The following is a 17,457-nucleotide window of genomic DNA, read 5'->3' on the forward strand; positions in this document are numbered from 1 at the left end:
TTGGCTTCAGATTTTAGATCTGAAGCTGGAGCAGAGCTGTGGAGGCCTGTAAGATACAGCCTGCTGTACTCAGCTTTTTCCATGCACAGGGTGGTTAGGAGCTGTGAAAAGAGATTTTCTTGCTTTGTGTGACTTCCATCCTTTAAGAAGTCCTTTTAAATGTTGAATCACCAGGGCCCTGCAGAGAATGGTTTTTGTAGTGTGGCTTTGTTTTAATACTTTGAAATCACATTTAGATTTCTAAGTCATCTTAGATTTAGAGTCATCTTTCTGTGCCAATATATGTGAAGTGTGACTTGAGTTGCCTAAGGTGAGAATTCATGTGAATTCACCAAGTGGTTTAAACTAGATTTTTGCCTGAAATGTGGAAAACACAGGTTCAGTGTCTTCCAGTCATCCCCTTGGTAAAATACCAAAGCAGCCTGCTACACTCCTCTCCTTGCAGGTTTGCTTCACTCTTAGAGTGCTCTCATTGTGCTTTGCATGGCAGTATTCAAGGGAAGTGGAGCATAGGAGTGACTTGCCCCCAATTATGGTAGAGTTTGGAAAGGGGGAAGCACAGAGCTGAACTTCAAAACAGGATACAAATCTGTTTTCTTGATTCCTGGAAATGCTCTTCCATTGTTGGACATCAGGGAAATGTTACCCTTTTTCATAATTCTTCCCCTGGATGTGTGATTGGCTTCTAAAGTAAATGCCCTGGCAACAAACAGAAGAAAACATGCAAGGAAAAATAAAACCCCCTCATTTTTTGTTTGGACCAAATCCACTTTGTTTTTCAGTTAAGTGGCCAAATTGAATACAAAACTTTTAGTACAGCTCTGTTAAATATAGGCACAGCTTGTGATTCATAGTCTTTTAATAAGGGCTCTATTTTATGCTGACTCTGAGTTGTTCCTTAGCCTTTGTGAAGTGAGACAAATAGTTCCCGTTTGCCATGAGAACAGCAGGCAGTTTGTACAGCAGAGCCAGCTGAGTGCTGCTGTGGGGGTTAAGCCTGAAAAGCTCATGGTGGAGCCCTGTTGAGAAGCAGCTTCTGGCAGCAGCCCTGTCCTGTCATCAGTGAGATATCCCTCTCCAAGGGTGCAAATTGCAGGGAATTCTGCAAAAGCTGTTACAGTGGGAAGGAACTGTGGTGCTGCTCAGAGAGTAAAAAGGGTAAGTCTGACTGTGTGGGGAACAAATCATCTCTTTGATGTGTGTGTTCATCTCCCAGAGCTGCTGGACAGTTCTTAGGTGTACTCAATACATATTGTCCTGAAATGCCATTTTCGTTTCATTCACTCCCCAGTGCAAGCCATGCTGAAAGAATAAAACCCCATCATGCTTGGAAGTCAGACTTAAGTATCTCTTCTGTTGCTTGCAATTACTGTCTGCTTTTAAAAATGGAAGATTGAACAAAGATACTGGTGAGCTGAAAAGTGAGTGGGTCACAAAACAGGACTGGTTGCAAATCAGGCCCAAAGGGAACCTGGAGTACAGAAGGGTTGTGAAAGTGCCACTCAGTGCCAAGGCAGTCAAACTCAAATAGATTTGAGGTGGTGAGGAACATCCTGGGTTATGTTTTCCAGCACAGATTACAGTGGCTGAAAGCACTTTGGCCTTGTGGATTTGTGTTTCAGCCAAGCAGATGAGGGTTTGTTATACAGCACTCTGAAATACAGTGTGGGCAGCCCCAGGTAGCACCAGTATGGTTTTGCCAGTCACAGATTGTGCCCAGCCTCTCTGCCTTATTAATGTGAGCATCCTGGTATGATGTTCTTAATTTCTTTAATATAAGCACAATGAGAAGGAGTATCCAACTAATTTTAGATTAAAATTCATGGGCTGTGGAAACTCCAGAGTAAGTCAGGCTTCTCTGTCTTGTTCATTTAAGCTGAAGAAGCCAGAGCAGAGAGTAGCACTGACAGTCATATTTAGCCCTCAGTGAGGAGCCTGTCTGCACTGGATTCATTGATAGAATCTGTTCTGAGAACTGCTGAAATTCCTCTGATATTTTTCCATTCTTTACAAGTTGGGTTTAATGAGCAATCAAAGAATTGCCAAACACAGTTGTGTGTTGGGCTTCTTAACAATCAAGGCTTGATATGGTGTGCAGCCAAGCTGGATTATAAGGTGACTGCTGGTAAAAAAGCCAAGTAGTACTTTGCTCTCTAATTAACGGAGTGCTGTGGGCTTTTAATGCTCTATTCCTTTTATGAAAGTTTCTTTTAAGAAGGCTTAAAGTAGATGTGCTCTCTTTATGCGTTCACTTGGCCTTTTTGTAATGAACTTATTATGGAGCTTCACACATCTGTTGAAAAATGGAGCTTCTTATAGGCTACTGCAGTGTTTTTTCTGACTTTAATAGGCCTCGTTTATCCTATAAAGAAACATACATTTTCTTACCTGATCAAGTGAGCAAACAATGAGGGTCAGATGTGGCAAAGACCCTAACAAAAAGCACATGTCCAGCCATCAGGGTGAGGTAAAGTCATATCAGGATTGCTTGAAGTTATTAATGGCAGTAAAATTTATGCTTCCTCCTGTTTTCCCAATTAAATTGAGAAACCTTTTTTTCCTAAGGTGGCTCTGCAGCAGCTGGTTCCAATACTGCTTGTGTGAATATTGCCTGGGGTGTCTCCATTCCTTTATAGTGAAGGCTGGCTGAAGCACATTAAGTAACAGTTCAACTACAGGGACCAGTCTGTTGGAAAGCAGCAATTATTAAGGGATTTATTTTAATGGGAGTTTTTTTATCATTTGTGGTGAGTATGGCCAAGACTGAAATAAAAAAGAAAACCCTCAACAACAAACAAAAAGAACCCCGACACAAAAACCCCCACAAACAAAAAACATCTCTTAACATTGATTTTCAAAATCCTTATTAGAAGTGCAGATAGACTTAAACATGTCTGAGTGATATAAAGAGAGGGGAGTGCACAATGTGTCTTAGAACTTTAGAACTCAGCATCTAAATTTAGATACTTTGAATGTGGATATAGACAGCAAACTTTAAAGAAGAGATGACTTCTCATTTTGAGAAATACAGAATTGAGTGTAGAGACACATCACTATCATGTGAGTGAAAACTCCTTGCTGTGGTGTGCAAGTGCATGTCTGAATTTACCTGAGTTATTGGCTTTTTTAGTAAAGGGGATAGCTTCAGTGGAACATAAGAAACTAACTTTATGTGTGTTGACTGGAAATAAAAATGCTCATGGCAGCAGCAAGGACAGGAGTGGAGAGATGGCAGCAATCTAAAGGTGAGGGATCCAAGTTGTTGGAAATTCTTTGAACTCAGGAATGGAAAGGATCCCTGAGCCAGTATTTCTGTTGTGGAGCTTACAAGATGTGACTGATTAATTCAATGCTTTTAATGATTTCTTAGCTTATTGCAAGAGCAAATTAATATTTCACAGTAAAAAGTAAATCTTCTGCTGAGCTGTTGACATCTGCAAGCTTTACAGAGCTTAACTTGGATGCCTGAAGCATGACAGAACACAAACAACTAGTTCTGGTTTATTGGAAAAACCTCCATAAGGAAGGGGTGGGGCATTTCTGCTGATCTGTGGTAACATCATCATGAAGAGGGCCAGGGTGGAAGAGAGGAGCACCTTCCCCAGAGCTGTTGTGAGGGCTGCAGGCAGAGGGACACCCTCAAAGCACCAGATTGAACAGTTTTGCTGCTGGGGTAGACCTAGAGCTCCTGAGGATTTTACAAGTTCAGCTGTAAGGGAGAAGGTTACACTCTGCTTTCCTTCAAGACATGTGCAAGCATCTTAACTCACAAATTTGTTCCCTACTTAAGAGTTTCTCAAATGCTTGGTGCAGTCCAAGAAACCAACTGTAGATTCCTCATGTCTGCAGTTGCTGAGGTGAGAAATGCTTTGTCAGTTGATAATATTCTCTTCAAACCCTTTTAAATGGGTGCTTGAAGAGTATGGAATTCAATTCTTGCTATCTGGAAGACTCTAAAGCTCAACCAATATTTAACTCCACTTTTTGGGCTTAGTAGATTTGAACCTCAGGGTTGTACTTCAGCATCTTCAAGACAGGTAAAACCAGTTTCCATTTCAGAGTGGTGAATCATCCCTTTCTCAAGGCAAGAGAACCCATCCTGCATTGGGTTTGTTCCTCCTCCAAGCAGGAGCATGTTGGAATCCACCTGCACCATCCATCCAGAGGAGCACAGAAAGCCTCCACCTATTTCCTTTCCTTCTGAATGCCAAACTAAATTAGAAGGGTGTGTTTAGATCCAAAAAGTCTCAATAATTTGTAGTAATTTCAGTCAGAACAGTTGATGTACTTTAATGAAATCATAGTGCAGATATGGCAAAAATTATGCATGTCCTGTATATTTCTATTTAATCTAAGTAGTGTGGTGGAGACTTCTGGAAGAAGATCTTTGCTTAAGATTTTTTCCACTTATTTTGGAAGTGTTTACTTAGTTTGAATCAGACTGAGAACCTGTTCTGATTTCTAGTTCAGTCCTTAACTCTTTTTTTTTCTATCTCTTGCTTTCTTTCTTGGTCATAGCCTAACCCAAAACATAATATTCTGTGGAGAAAAGAGAAGCAGCTTTACCTTGTTCTTTCAGGGATAATCCTATTGCCTCTTGATTTCTCTCTAATCTGAATTTTTAGTTGATTTCTTTCTGCTTTGTGAGGTATATGGGATATTGCAACTAATCAGCTTCCGGCTTCTGTGTGAAGTCAGGAGTTCAAGTATGATTGGTTATAGCCCATCCTAAGGACAGCAAATGGGATATGTTTTGCCTCAGAAAAAGACACAATTACAGCAATGTGTTAATTACCATTCTTTCTGAGTGGCAGTCCTACACTGAGGTGCTTACTGAATGGTTTTCAGTCTGTCTTAGAAATAAGCCTGAGGTTCCAGACATGCAGCTTTGTTTTTCCTTGTGCTGCAACATGAAATAACTCAAATTAGTCAGTTTTTAGTCCTTTAGGATTCATCACTAAAGTTCTTTTTTTGTTTCCTAGGGAAAAAAAAAATTGTAACCAGGTTTCAGATGTGGTATGTACTGAGTTGTTTGGGAGAAGGGGGAAAAAATCCCCAAAAAATCCCAAAAAAGCTAAATCCCAAACCTAACCATGACAACATTGAGATTTTAAATTAGACTTACGGTATGAAGCCAGTTTTAAATAACATAAAGGAGGCACAGGAGGGGTTATTAGTATGTAATTACTATCATAATGTTTTATTTACAATGTCTAGTCTCCTTGAGTCTGAGCAGATTTGAAAAATCTTTCAGTTTCTCTTGATAAAATAAACTGATATAGCCAATCTGATTTATATTTACATATGTAAATCAAACCAATATGTGTCTAGAGCACACATGGACTAACTCAGTCCAACTGCTTCAGAGCTGGTTGTGAGGAATGATATGGGGTAGAGGTAAGTGGAGATACCTTTCTATCAGCTTTTTTCTTAAAATCACTGCTAATTATGATACATTTGAATAAATTCTTTATTAATCTGTTTTCTGACATTAGGGTGAGACAGATAGAGGTGTGATATTCAGTTTGTGGCATTCCTAATAATCTAGATTTCTGACTTGCCTAATTCTGCAGCAGATCGTGTTAGGGTGTTAGAGTTTGAAACTGAAATAAAGACTCACTCTTCTGTTTTAACAGGTATTTATCCTCATTTGTGTTCTGGTTTTGATTTAGTGTTGGTAGTGTTGTGCACATGGGTGGGATAGGGCATATTTCATATCTAATGTGGAGACATTGATTATTCCATTAGAAGTGATGGCTGCTTGATTTACTGATAGTGTTATATTTGAATAATTTAGTCCAGAAGTTATATTCTCCTTTTTACCTTAGCATTTGAAAGCAGAATGCTGCTGCTGAGACTGGCAATTCAGTTTTACAGCTTTAGAGTTTCTCTTTTTGTCATGGAGCTAATGAACGATTTTTTGCTTTTAAGCTCACAAAGTCAACCAAAATATAGGACTTGATCTTGTGATCAAGAAATCATATTTTTTCCTTTAGCCTCTGCTACTAATACTATTTAGATCTTTAACCAGAATAAGAACTAAACATGGAATTCAGGCATTGGTCCCCAGAACTGGCACATGGCTTCTTATTAATGTTCAAAGGCTAAAAATCTGAAGCCATTTTGAACTCAGAACCCATCATGTATTTATTTCCCTCTCTAATTTGCAGAAAACTAGTTGTGAAAACAGCCCCAGGGACCTGATATTTTTCCATCCCATCTGCTCCAGCTGAACTACAGCTGCAAAAAAAAAAAAAAACCAAAAAAAACTTAAGTATTGTTTCTATAAACTGTTGAGTGTGTTTTATAACATAATAATTCCCACAAAATCAGTAACTGCAGTTAATGACTGGTTTGTTAAGGCATTAACTGCACTCAGCTGGGAATGACCAATTTCTCAGGAATGGCTGTATAAGAACTAAAGCTAATTCAGTTACACTTTCAAATAATTGTTTGGTTAATTAATGGTAGATTCTTGTGGAAATCCTATCAAAGTGCTTATGACCCCCACATTTAATATCCAATGAGTTCATTATGATTCATGTTTTATTATAAATACCAGAAGAATCCATAATGACTAGGCCATTATTTTCCAGGGCTGCCCTTACTGCTTTAGGCCATTTGGCTATTCCACCTTCAGTCATAAAAAGCTTGATGCTCAAAACTTACCAGCATTTGTAGGCCACAATTTTCTGGCACTCCACCAAAACTTTGGTGATTTTTTATGAACACATTTGGCAGAAATCTGTTTTTTGGGTTTTTTTTCCCTCTTGCTTTTTCCAGTTAGGGCAATAATTGATCCTTACTCTACCCAGTCATAAGGAAGTCTTCCTTGCAATGGCTCCTTTTTCAGCAGTGGTCAAAAATAGCAGAAAAGGTATCACTTGGAGCTTTGGAAAACTGCTTTCCAGCCAGCTGCTGGGCAGGGTTTGACATTTTTACAGCCAAGTCTTTATGCACTGCTTCTCTCAGGGTTAATTAATTAGCATTCAGATGAGTAGAAAATAATTAGAAAAAAAGGAAGCTTGGTACTGACATATTTAAGTAAGCTGCCAGTTGATGTTTTTGGAGTACCAGTGTAAAAGGATGCGAATTGGCTTGGTACAACCACTTCCTCTTGATTGTCCTGCAGTGTTTTACTCTCTGGATCAGGAATTGTCTCTGTTTTGTGTGAGAACTGACAAAATCACAAGGTTCTGCTTTTCCTTCCAGAGTGCATCCATAGGGAAAGTAGAACAGTGAAACTTGCAGACATCAGCCTGAAATCTCTGCCTTTCTGGGAAATTCAAATGAAACGAAACTTAAAACACATATACCATTAAATACTTAAAAGATAGGTTAATGGCAGACTGTTTGCCTTCAGATTTTGTTCTGCAGTTTACTTTTATTCACAAGTTAGTAAAATTCACTTGTTTTACTCACAGTTGAAAAGCACTTCCTTGCTGAGGCTGTCCAATGGTTGTTTGTGACTTAAATGCTTTAAACCCTTCTCTGTTCCCCCTGCTGACAATAGAACAGGGGCAATTCAGGAAAATTGGTCAGGTAACTGCACAGCAAGGAGGAATTTAAATTCAGTTCTTCTCTTGAAAACTATAACTGTCTTTGCCTTTTGTGTGTCATGAAATCTACTTTATGGAACGCATTTTTAGAGAATTATTTAGGTGCTGGTCATTAGAAAGCAACTCTTTAGGAGTTTGTTCAAATAAAATAAGTTTATTTGGATTCCACATATTCTTCACAATTTAGGTTGAGTATCTGGGTATTTTTTATTATTTTTGGTAGTTTTGAAATTGAGGTAGTGCTGTCATTTAGCACTGACAGCCAAGGTGGTGTTCAGGCATCAGAAAGGTTAATGTGACCAGTAGACCTTTGAAAAAACAGGGGTTAGAAAATCCTGCAGAGTTTCCTCTAAGAAAGAAAACAGAAGGTCTTTATCTTTTACTTTACTAATATCAGCCTATTATGATTGAAAATAAGCCACTAATATTGCCAAATACCAGGGAGCTGCTGAGCTTACCAAATATAAAACTGTACCTTCACTGATGCATTATGTTAGCACAAATGAAACTTGCAAAAATGGGGAAGAAAAAACCCACAAAGGACAAGGTTAAACAGTAACATTTAGCATCATTCTTGTTAATGGTCTGGCAGTTCATATGTGCTGAAGGTCTGGTCAGACTTCATTCCAGTTCTTCTTGTTGGTGTTTTGGGGAGCTTTTCTCTCTTTTATACTGGCTTACCTTTTATTTCACACAGTTTCCTGCATTATCAGCTAAGTGTAATTGTAAATTGAGTCTTAAAAGTCCTAAATACAGGCATGGAGTGTTAAGAGCAGTATAAACAGATTTTTTTTTTTTCTTTAGACCCTTGAAATTTGGAGGAATAACTTCTTCTGTAAACTTCTAAATTTGTATAGCATAAACTTTTACCTGTATGTGTGGGAAGTTGTTTTTTGTTTTTGTTTTTTTTTTTTTTTTTTTTTTGGTGAAATTATTGTTTTCCCAGTGTTCTGCAGGTGAATATGTAGGTAAGGTGACCAGTCTCAGGAGAAGCACTAAAGAGAACACACACTTCATTTTGTTTTCTGTGCTTTTATTTTCATAATGATCAGAGTAGCTTTCACATTCGGGCGTTATCCTTCCTCCCACATTAAATGTATGGACAATTGTGATACCAGTTATATTTTTTCAAGCAGGTAAGACTAAAAAGCTTTGAAAGGTCAGCTCTGATTTTAGATTTAACATGGCTAAGAATACTTCACTCACTTGTATGGCAGCTACCAGAGGGCTTTCATGGGTCTCTTTGGATAATTCAGTTTTGAAAAGGGCTCATTCTCAGGATAAAGGCATCATATCCTTGCTGCTCAAAGGAAATTCCAGCTCCCAGTGATGTATGCAGAAGGGAAATTTTGCTTTTTGACATCTTTGTTCTTTGCCAAATTGTTACACAGATACTTTCTGACTTAGCATCAATAGAAGTGGGAGGTGGGGTATTGCTGATGAGTTGTGTTAAGAACTGTGAATGAATCTGGAGTTGGTGACCTTATTACATCCTGGTTTCACTCATGTACACATTGAGATGCATTTATCCCATATATAGCCAATATCCTGCTCGTGCAGGGCTAGAGGAGAACTTGAGAATGCTCAGTGGGTTTTAGCAGTGAGTCAGAAGCAAATTTGTCTGTGTTGTTCTTAAACATTTGTATGTTTGTGTAAGGTGATTTTATAGAACTTTTCAGTTAAATACTTCACTCCCACTCAACTGCTCCAGTTTTCCTTGGGAGTCTTTGGTAAATATCACTGTGAAAATACACTGATGTCGTTTTTGGTATATATGAAACAGAAAAGGCACCAATGGGGATAATATTGTTATTTAGGAGAGTAAAACAATCAGTATTTGCTTGAAAGGCAGTGGATTCCTTCTACAACACCTCTTAGTGGTACTTAGTTCTTATTTTTTCTCTCTGCCACTGGTGAATTCTTTATTAATTTCAATAGGAATATCCACAGCTAAATCTTAATTTTCTAGCTGGAAACTGATTAAGCCTTTCTCTGGATGACCAGTCATTATTAAGCATTCCTTTCACAAAATAAATACCTTGCAGAGTGGGGCTAAGGAAGTGTTTTGAGGTGCTGGGAAGAGGAAGGAATATTTACCATTGCCCTGGTTCCCTCTTTGCATTAATATGTGGTTCGTTTGGCCAGGCCAGGACCCTTTCATTAAGGTGTCATTTCTGGTTTAAATTTTCCATCTATTAGCTAGGATTGTTCTGCTTTTCATTTTCCTCTTTTGAGTATTTAACAACAGCTAATAGAATGATATATTTTTTTTCTCTTTCTAGGAAACGAAAACAACAAAAAAGTCGCGATTTGCATTCTGTATCACATCAGCATGGACGATTGCTTTAAATCGATGTTTGCATACACAGACTGTATCCCTCAGGTACGTGATGAGCTGATCAAATCCCTCTTCCCTCGTGCTCCGAGCGCCTCCCTCGCTCATGGCAGAGCTCGCACTGACACCCGCAGGTGACAGAGGGAACAGCCACGGTGCTGCTTGGGGACTGTTCTTTGGGCTTTGACGGTCCCCTGAAAATCAGAGGTGACCGAGCTCTGTCACTGCTGCTGACACTTGAGCTGCACCAATGAACTCCTGAAATTACAGGTGATCCGGAGGATTCCTACAGAAGATTGGGAATGCTTCAGAGAGATTAAAGCTTGTGCAGAGCAGCTCCTTAGGGAATGGAGTGGAAAGTATTTCCTTTACAGTTTTAGAAGGCATTCTTGCCTGATCCCATTGGGTATCAAAATGTCAGTGTCTCCAGTATTGCAGGATATGAGCTGGAAACCAGCCAAGGAGGGTTGCATTCCTACATGACAATTCCTTTTCCAACTGCAGGCATGTACAGCAAGGGAGACTTGATGACTGTGGAAGGCTCTTCACTGATCTTTCAGCCTGCATTTTGTTACTTAACTCATTGACTCAAGCAGACACAATATCATGGGGTTTGGGGATTTGTGGGTATGTTTGGTTTTTTGTGTGCATGTGTTTTGTTTCTTGTTTGTTTTAGTTTTTTGTTTTTTTCAAGCGCCAAGTCCTCTCTCACTGACCTTTTTCTCAGCCCTGGTGAGGCTGGAGTTGAGAAAGCCTGTGTTGCCTAAGAGTAAAAGCTCTTTGGTAGCTTCTTCAGAATTGCACCATGGTATCTTCTCCTGCCAAATAGCTTTTTAACATCAAATACTTCCAGAATGGAAAGTTGTCATGGAAAGTTATAAGAATGTTTCTGGTCATTACCTTATGGCAAAATCGGTGAAGTTTTTCCATGTACAAGATGATTTTGGATAATAGAGAGGGGAGAACTGGTGGGAATAACTAATCTGTGTTGCAAAGTGTTATTGTAAACATCCTGCTGTAATTTCTACCACAAGAAGCAATTCCCTTTTAAGGCATTTGTGTGATATAAGGGACCTGCTTTGTGCTGGCAGTTACCAGCCAAACTCAAACTCCTGCACTGGTGTCTTAGGACTTGCTTGTGATGTGCTTTCAGGGAATCTTGGTGTGACTCCTGGACCCCCAATCCTTACAGAACTGTGTTCAAAGACTGGTGGAGCAGCAGACAATTCTGCTGCCTTCACTGGGCTTTAGTGAAATAAACAACAAAGTTGGAAAGTATAACTATGGCTATTGTGGCAGTTGATGCTTCACAGCTCACATCTACACACTGTTCAAAAAGAAGCTGAGCAACCAGAGCTTAAATTTTACTAATGAATGCTCAAAATTAGCATGGTTATCAAGGAAGACAGGTAGCAGAAAACATTAGGAAGTGGGTAAGGCATCAGGAAAAGAAAATTGTTTTAAATGGGCTCCCTGCTTTCTAATTCTACCGGAGAAACCCAAAATCTCTTTTCAGAATGCTATACACCCTCGTGTGGGTTTGTCTCTTTGAAGAAAGGTGTTCATTAACAAATACTAATTAATGTTTAGCAGTATAGAAAGTGCTTGCAGAAAGCAGCCCCTGTGTGATTGTGGCTGCCTGCAGGGCTTGCCTGGGGCTCGCTCGTGGTTTGCAGGAGTTAGTGGGTGCTACTCTAGTAACAGTTAAAAGTGAGTATTAACAGTTCATTCTTGTTTAGACCTCAGCAATGCGTGTTTTGTTTAAATAGGTGCAAATGCCATCCAGATGCTTATAAAAGCCTTTATTGGTAATAACCTGGCCAATCAAAGGGCATGGTTAGGCAGTGATGTCATGGTGATATTTAATATTTTACCGCAGAGCGGTGTGCAAGGTTCTCCAAAGCTGCCCACATGTTTTCCACCACGCTTGTCCTGTTTGGGCCCTCTTTGATCTCTAAGCTTCTTTTCAGCTTAATGCTGGTAAACGTCCTCTCTTGACAGCCCCCTTTGCTCCTGTCCGCCATTATCTGCTGAAGTTCAGAAACCAGAGCATCACTTCAAACAGCAGAGTTGGGAGTAGCCGCTCAGGAGAGATTCCTGAGGCATGCAGTTCTGGCATAATCATTCAAAGATGTTGGAGCTGGCCTTGGGGAGGGGGTTGGACAGAGGTGTATGTGAACACAGAGCTGTGGGGGTTGGCCTCTGGTCACTGGTAAATAAGTGAAGGCAGGTGCCAGAGAGTCTAGACACAGTGATTTCAGTGCTGGTCTGTGGTATCTGATACTCAATATGGGACTTGTCTGATTGAACACTACTGCCTCTTCATTGCACATGCTGCAGTCTTTTTACTGCCTTCCTGTTAAATCAGTAAAAGATGACAATGGACATAGTAAAAGCAGAACAAATTTAATTTTAATATTTCCTATTTGGCAGCAATTACTCTTCCTTTTGAAGTGGCACAAGAAGCAATCAAATTAAATGAAGACATAATGGGAAACATGGAACTCATATGAAACTATTATTTTAAAATTTGAACGGCTTTAATTGAAACTGGATATATTTTTTCTTTTATAGAGAAGTAGTTCAGTAATTAACAGTGTAATCCCATCTTGTTAAACATTTAATTTCCACAGATTTTGTATTGTGAAAGTAAATGAGAATGTTTCCCTTCAAATTATTTGAAGGGTTTTAAAAATCTGTTTTTAAAAGTTTTGTAACAGAAGAGTTGCAGGGGGTGATTTTTGAATGCTTGTGTTCTACTCGTTAAATGGCAATTTTCTTCTCTGTTAATTCCCTCTTATGTGACTGTCAGGCTTAAGGATTTAATAAACCAGGGATTTTATAAGTTCTTAAAACAACCCAGAGAAATCTGATTCTACCTTTTTAAGAAAAGGAGGAAGAAATCCATGATAGCTTTTAAATGAGTACCTGAAAGTCTCAGGAAAGACATAAATAGCTGTGTTGTAATGTAGTTTTTATTTTGGGGGTTTTTGGTTCTGTTTGGAATGAGAGCCTGATATCTGATAATGGGTAAACATACAGAATGGCTGGAGTAAAATAATTTGGAGGGAATTCCTGCAATCCTATTGTTTCTTTTTATTTTCTCCTGTTTAAATGGATTCTTCACCTACTTTCTCTAGCTTTTAATGCATTACAAACTTGTCTTTCCACCAGGGGGCAAGCACACAAATATTTAATGATTAGTTAGTCATGAAATTTAATGATCATTTCTTGCTTTCTTGTCCTCCCATCCCTTTCTGAGCTGCAGTTTTTGTACCTTATGTCCTGCTTATCTTCAGGCTTAGTTGTTTCTTCTTCCAGTAATCTCAGTCTTGTCATCACACTGGCTTGCATTATAATCTAACCATGTCTGATGAACTGAGTGGGTTGTAGAAGCAAACAGGGTGATGTCCCCCAACCCTGAAGTTGTGCAGGGCTTGTCTGTCAGGATTGGAACCAGAGGGAAAAGAAATGGGTTTATTTCAGTCATGTTCATATATTCCAAATGCCATTTCAATGTTCCTGTTGAACCAAATGAGCCAGGATAGCCAGCCTGTGATGTAATGGACAGTGCAGGGCCAGGTGTGTGAAATGATGGCAATCCATGGCTTAGGAGCCTTGGCAATCACCTGGGAATTCACTGACATTTGCTGAACAGTTTGAACAGGATTGTAGGTGATTGTCTGCTTACATTAATGTTACATTAATGAAGAATGGGATTACTGCTGAGGAGTCTGTGGATGTGGCAGTTCAGCTCTAGCTGAACACTGAAAGCTGCAAAGAGACAGAACAGTGCTGCAGAAACAGCTAAAATTGCCTATCAATGGAGTAACACACAGCAAAATAGTAGTAAAATTATTTTGCACTTAGTTACCTCTTTAGAGTGATCATTTTATTAAGATAATAGGTATTAATCTGACTTTCTGTGAAATTAAGTTGTGGGGTTGATTTTTTTTCCTATATTAAATTCACCTAAGCTTTCAAAACTTATCCATTCACAAATACTAAAAACCAGTCAAACAAAAATTTCAGTGGTAGCAATAAAATGTAACTAAGTCAAGTTAATTTAAGGTGATGAGTGATTGCCATTTTTGGCACTTTAAAGGATTGTTATCCCTAAATAATGGAACTATACATGTCATGCCCCTGACCTTTGTAACTTTCACTGTTCTTGCAGAAATGTTGAATACTGATTTTTAAAAAAGGTAGTGTAGTTGATATCATAACACCGCTTTTCTAATGTTTTTGAAAGATTAATGACCCAAGTGTGCTTGTGTTTCTTGGCAGTTAATGAAGATGCTTTTTGAATGTCCTGATGAGAGAGTTGACCTGGAACTTATTTCTTTCTGTATTAACCTTGCTGCCAACAAAAGAAATGTGCAGCTTATCTGTGAAGGTAACTGGACTGAGGTTTTGCTGGGGGGGTTGGAGATGACAACACTTTGTATATTTTCCTTTTTTATACTAACATAGGTAAATTATATATGTTTGAGTTATTTATAAATGTATATATGTGTTTTTAAAAAATAAAATGCATGTGTTTGGGTAATGATTGCAGACAAATGGCCACATCCTCCTCACAATTTGCTCTTGGTGGCAGAAAGGACACTTGAGGGAGATGCCCACAGTTCTGAAAAACAGGCTGATGTCATTGCTGTGGAAAACTATGGCTGTATGGAGACATCAGCATTTTATTCTGCCTCATGCCTAAAATCCATCTTTGATTGGTGTTTCACCTGCCAGTTTCAAATGAATAGCAGTGATGTCTGTCAGTTGCATATTTCCTTTTTTTATTTTTTAAGATAATTGAGCTTCTTTTGGGTTCTAATATTTTGATTCATAGTCTTTTTAGTTCTGATGTTCTTGCAGTAACTCTGGATTGCTTTTAAAGTTTCATTATTTTCATAATAGCAGTTTTAAATGAAACAATATTACTCAGTAGCTCCAACTTTCACTTGTGCTCAACATTTTCCCAAAAACTGCTGCAGTCACTTACTGGCCTTCAAAGGAGACAATTGCAATCAGGAGGTTCTGTGGCCTGAAATTCTACTTTAAAATTCTGTGCATAGCTCTGTAGAAGGGGGAGCAGGGAGATCCAATTTGATATTAAAGGTAAAACTCAAGCTAGCAGCACCTTTTAGGTAGGCAATGCTAAACATAGTGGTAACACTGGCATTTGCTCTATGTGGTGAGATACTTCAGATCTGTTCCCATGCATTGATCTTTGGTAAATAAACTTTTAAAAACCTAACAACATATTTATTCCATGGAATGGGGAGAGAAATCTCTGTGCCTGGACTAACTGCTGTGCACTTTTTCTTTCTAAACTTTTACAGCTTAAAGCATTTGTTTGTGTGCATGTTGATTTTTTGATCAGCCAGTACTTGCCTCTTTTTTTACTAAGTGTTTGTTTCTTTTCAGGAAATGGTTTGAAAATGCTCATGAAGAGGGCTTTGAAGTTTAAGGATCCATTGTTAATGAAGATGATCAGAAATATTTCACAACATGATGGGCCAACTAAAAGCCAGTTTATTGTAAGTATTAGGTCTTACCTGATGTGATCTCTGGATTTTATCCTTCTGAAAAGTCTGGCTCTGGAGAGCTGCTGTGGTTTGTTTTGTAGGGTGTCCAGTTTAAGTTTCCTTGTCTGTCCTGGGGTGATTTATGTTTTGTTTTATAAGGCTATCTCAGCTGCTAGATCAGAGTTTGGATCCCCCACTAAGGGGAAAACAGGCCTTAAGCCTTATCCAGTAAGTTTCAAAACAAACACACAAATCCTAGCAAACAAACAAAAATGCCCCAGCTGCTGGGGTGAGCATCATAACAATTAAGTTATCCTAAATTTCTGCTTTTGGACCTAGAGATAAAAATCTGGTGCTTTTTTTCCCCCACAGTGCTAAGTGTGTTTTATTTGTGGGTATTTTAAATATTTAGTATTTAAATATTGATCCTGTAAAGCTGCCCTTTCAAAAGAAAGGAGGAAAACCCAGCATGAAGGTTTTAAACATACTCTTACATGTGGATTGAATATCAAATTGTCTTAAAGCAGTATAAAATAAGTAGAAGCCATTATTCCCCTGTTCATGTCCTCAGGAAATCTTGTAGTTATTAATTAAAATCTTTAGGTAAAGAACTCCATTACTACCAGTAATGCATGATGGTTTTCTCTATCTTCTTTTCCTTTTTTTTAAGAGCTTTTTGAAGCTCTGTGCTGTAGTAACTACTTTTGGAACATTGAAAAAAAGATCCACATTCCTTGAAAGTGAAAGGATGTAGGGGAAGAGTGCTGAAATGTTTTCTTGGATTATTCATCAACTGGAATTGAAACTGCCTTATTAATCCTTATTTCAGGAGCAAAGTTTCTTTAGTTTTCTTTTGAGAACTAGCTTTAGTTTGGCTAAGGTGTGAGTTCTTCAGAAACCCAAATTATCCATTTGTAATGCTCGCTGCTGTATTTTCTTCAGGAATATGTTGGTGATTTAGCAGCTCAAATATCAAATTCAGAAGAAGAAGAATTTGTGATTGAATGCCTGGGAACACTTGCAAATTTGACCTTACCAGAGCTGGACTGGGAACTTGTGCTGAAGGAATACAAACTGGTTCCATATCTCAAGGATAAGTTAAAACCAGGTCTGTACAAAGTTGGGTTTGGCTTCCAAAGCAGAGTTTCTGTAAGATGATTTAGAGTGCTCAGAGCAGAGTCCATTTACCTTTACAATTTGTGGTTGTTTAGGAAAACATAACACTGAAGAATAGAATCATGTCTGCAGATAAATACACAACTACCAGTAGATTAAGAATTCCTGAGAGAGGTGATAGTTCCTATTTCTGCCTTGTGCCTTAGCAGGTTCTGCTGAGGATGACCTTGTGTTGGAAGTGGTGATCATGATTGGGACTGTGTCCATGGATGACTCCTGTGCTGCTCTGCTGGCCAAATCTGGGATCATCCCTGCCCTCATCGAGCTGCTGAATGGTAAACTGGCCATGTGTGACAGCAGGAGCTGTGATTGGCATTGCTGTTCCCTTGCAAGGCAGGGCTTGGGCTTTGTGTGAGGAAGGAGCAGCAGTTACTCTGTTAGTGATAGATTCTAAGTGCTGGTTCCATAGATTTGGCTTTTCCAGCACATTCACAACTCTTTAACCATGAAAAGCTTCTATTGTGAGATTTGAAATTGTGCTGGATTTTTCCTCTCCTTGCAGCTCAGCAGGAAGATGATGAATTTGTCTGCCAAATCATCTATGTATTTTATCAGATGGTGTTCCACCAAGCCACCAGAGATGTCATCATCAAGGAAACACGTATCTTTTTACTGATTAAACATCTGGAGTTGCAGCACTTAATTTGCCATTGCTGGTGCTTGACTTCTGTTTCTCTTGCAGTAACCTCATGATCTCAGAGGTTTCTTTGTAAATGTTTATTTCAGCTGAAGAAAAAACCCAAGCAGCCTAAGCATGTAAAGGGACTGTAAGATTAATAGTAAAGATGAAAACTTAGTTTGCTTTGAAGCAGGGAGGGGAGTAGGAGGGGATCACTGCACCAGCTGACTCATTAGTTGCTATCCA

The 17,457-nt window shown here is 38.8% G+C and overlaps 1 protein-coding gene across 2 annotated transcripts in view; it reads left to right on the forward strand.

Moving 5' to 3' along the window:
* The window catches only part of KIFAP3 (kinesin associated protein 3), a 67,634-nt gene that overhangs the window by 15,564 nt on the left and 34,613 nt on the right, over positions 1-17,457 (forward strand). Inside the window, exons 11-16 of one of the 2 annotated variants that reach the window (XM_058808376.1) lie at positions 9,842-9,942; positions 14,182-14,290; positions 15,316-15,428; positions 16,359-16,524; positions 16,739-16,867; positions 17,095-17,193. In XM_058808376.1, coding sequence (XP_058664359.1) covers positions 9,842-9,942; positions 14,182-14,290; positions 15,316-15,428; positions 16,359-16,524; positions 16,739-16,867; positions 17,095-17,193 — 717 coding nt within the window. The remainder of the gene's footprint in view (positions 1-9,841; positions 9,943-14,181; positions 14,291-15,315; positions 15,429-16,358; positions 16,525-16,738; positions 16,868-17,094; positions 17,194-17,457) is intronic. The other variant, XM_058808377.1, reaches the window with a different exon arrangement.

Source organism: Ammospiza caudacuta, chromosome 7, assembly GCF_027887145.1.
Source record: "Ammospiza caudacuta isolate bAmmCau1 chromosome 7, bAmmCau1.pri, whole genome shotgun sequence".
In the NCBI taxonomy this organism is placed as follows: domain Eukaryota; kingdom Metazoa; phylum Chordata; class Aves; order Passeriformes; family Passerellidae; genus Ammospiza; species Ammospiza caudacuta.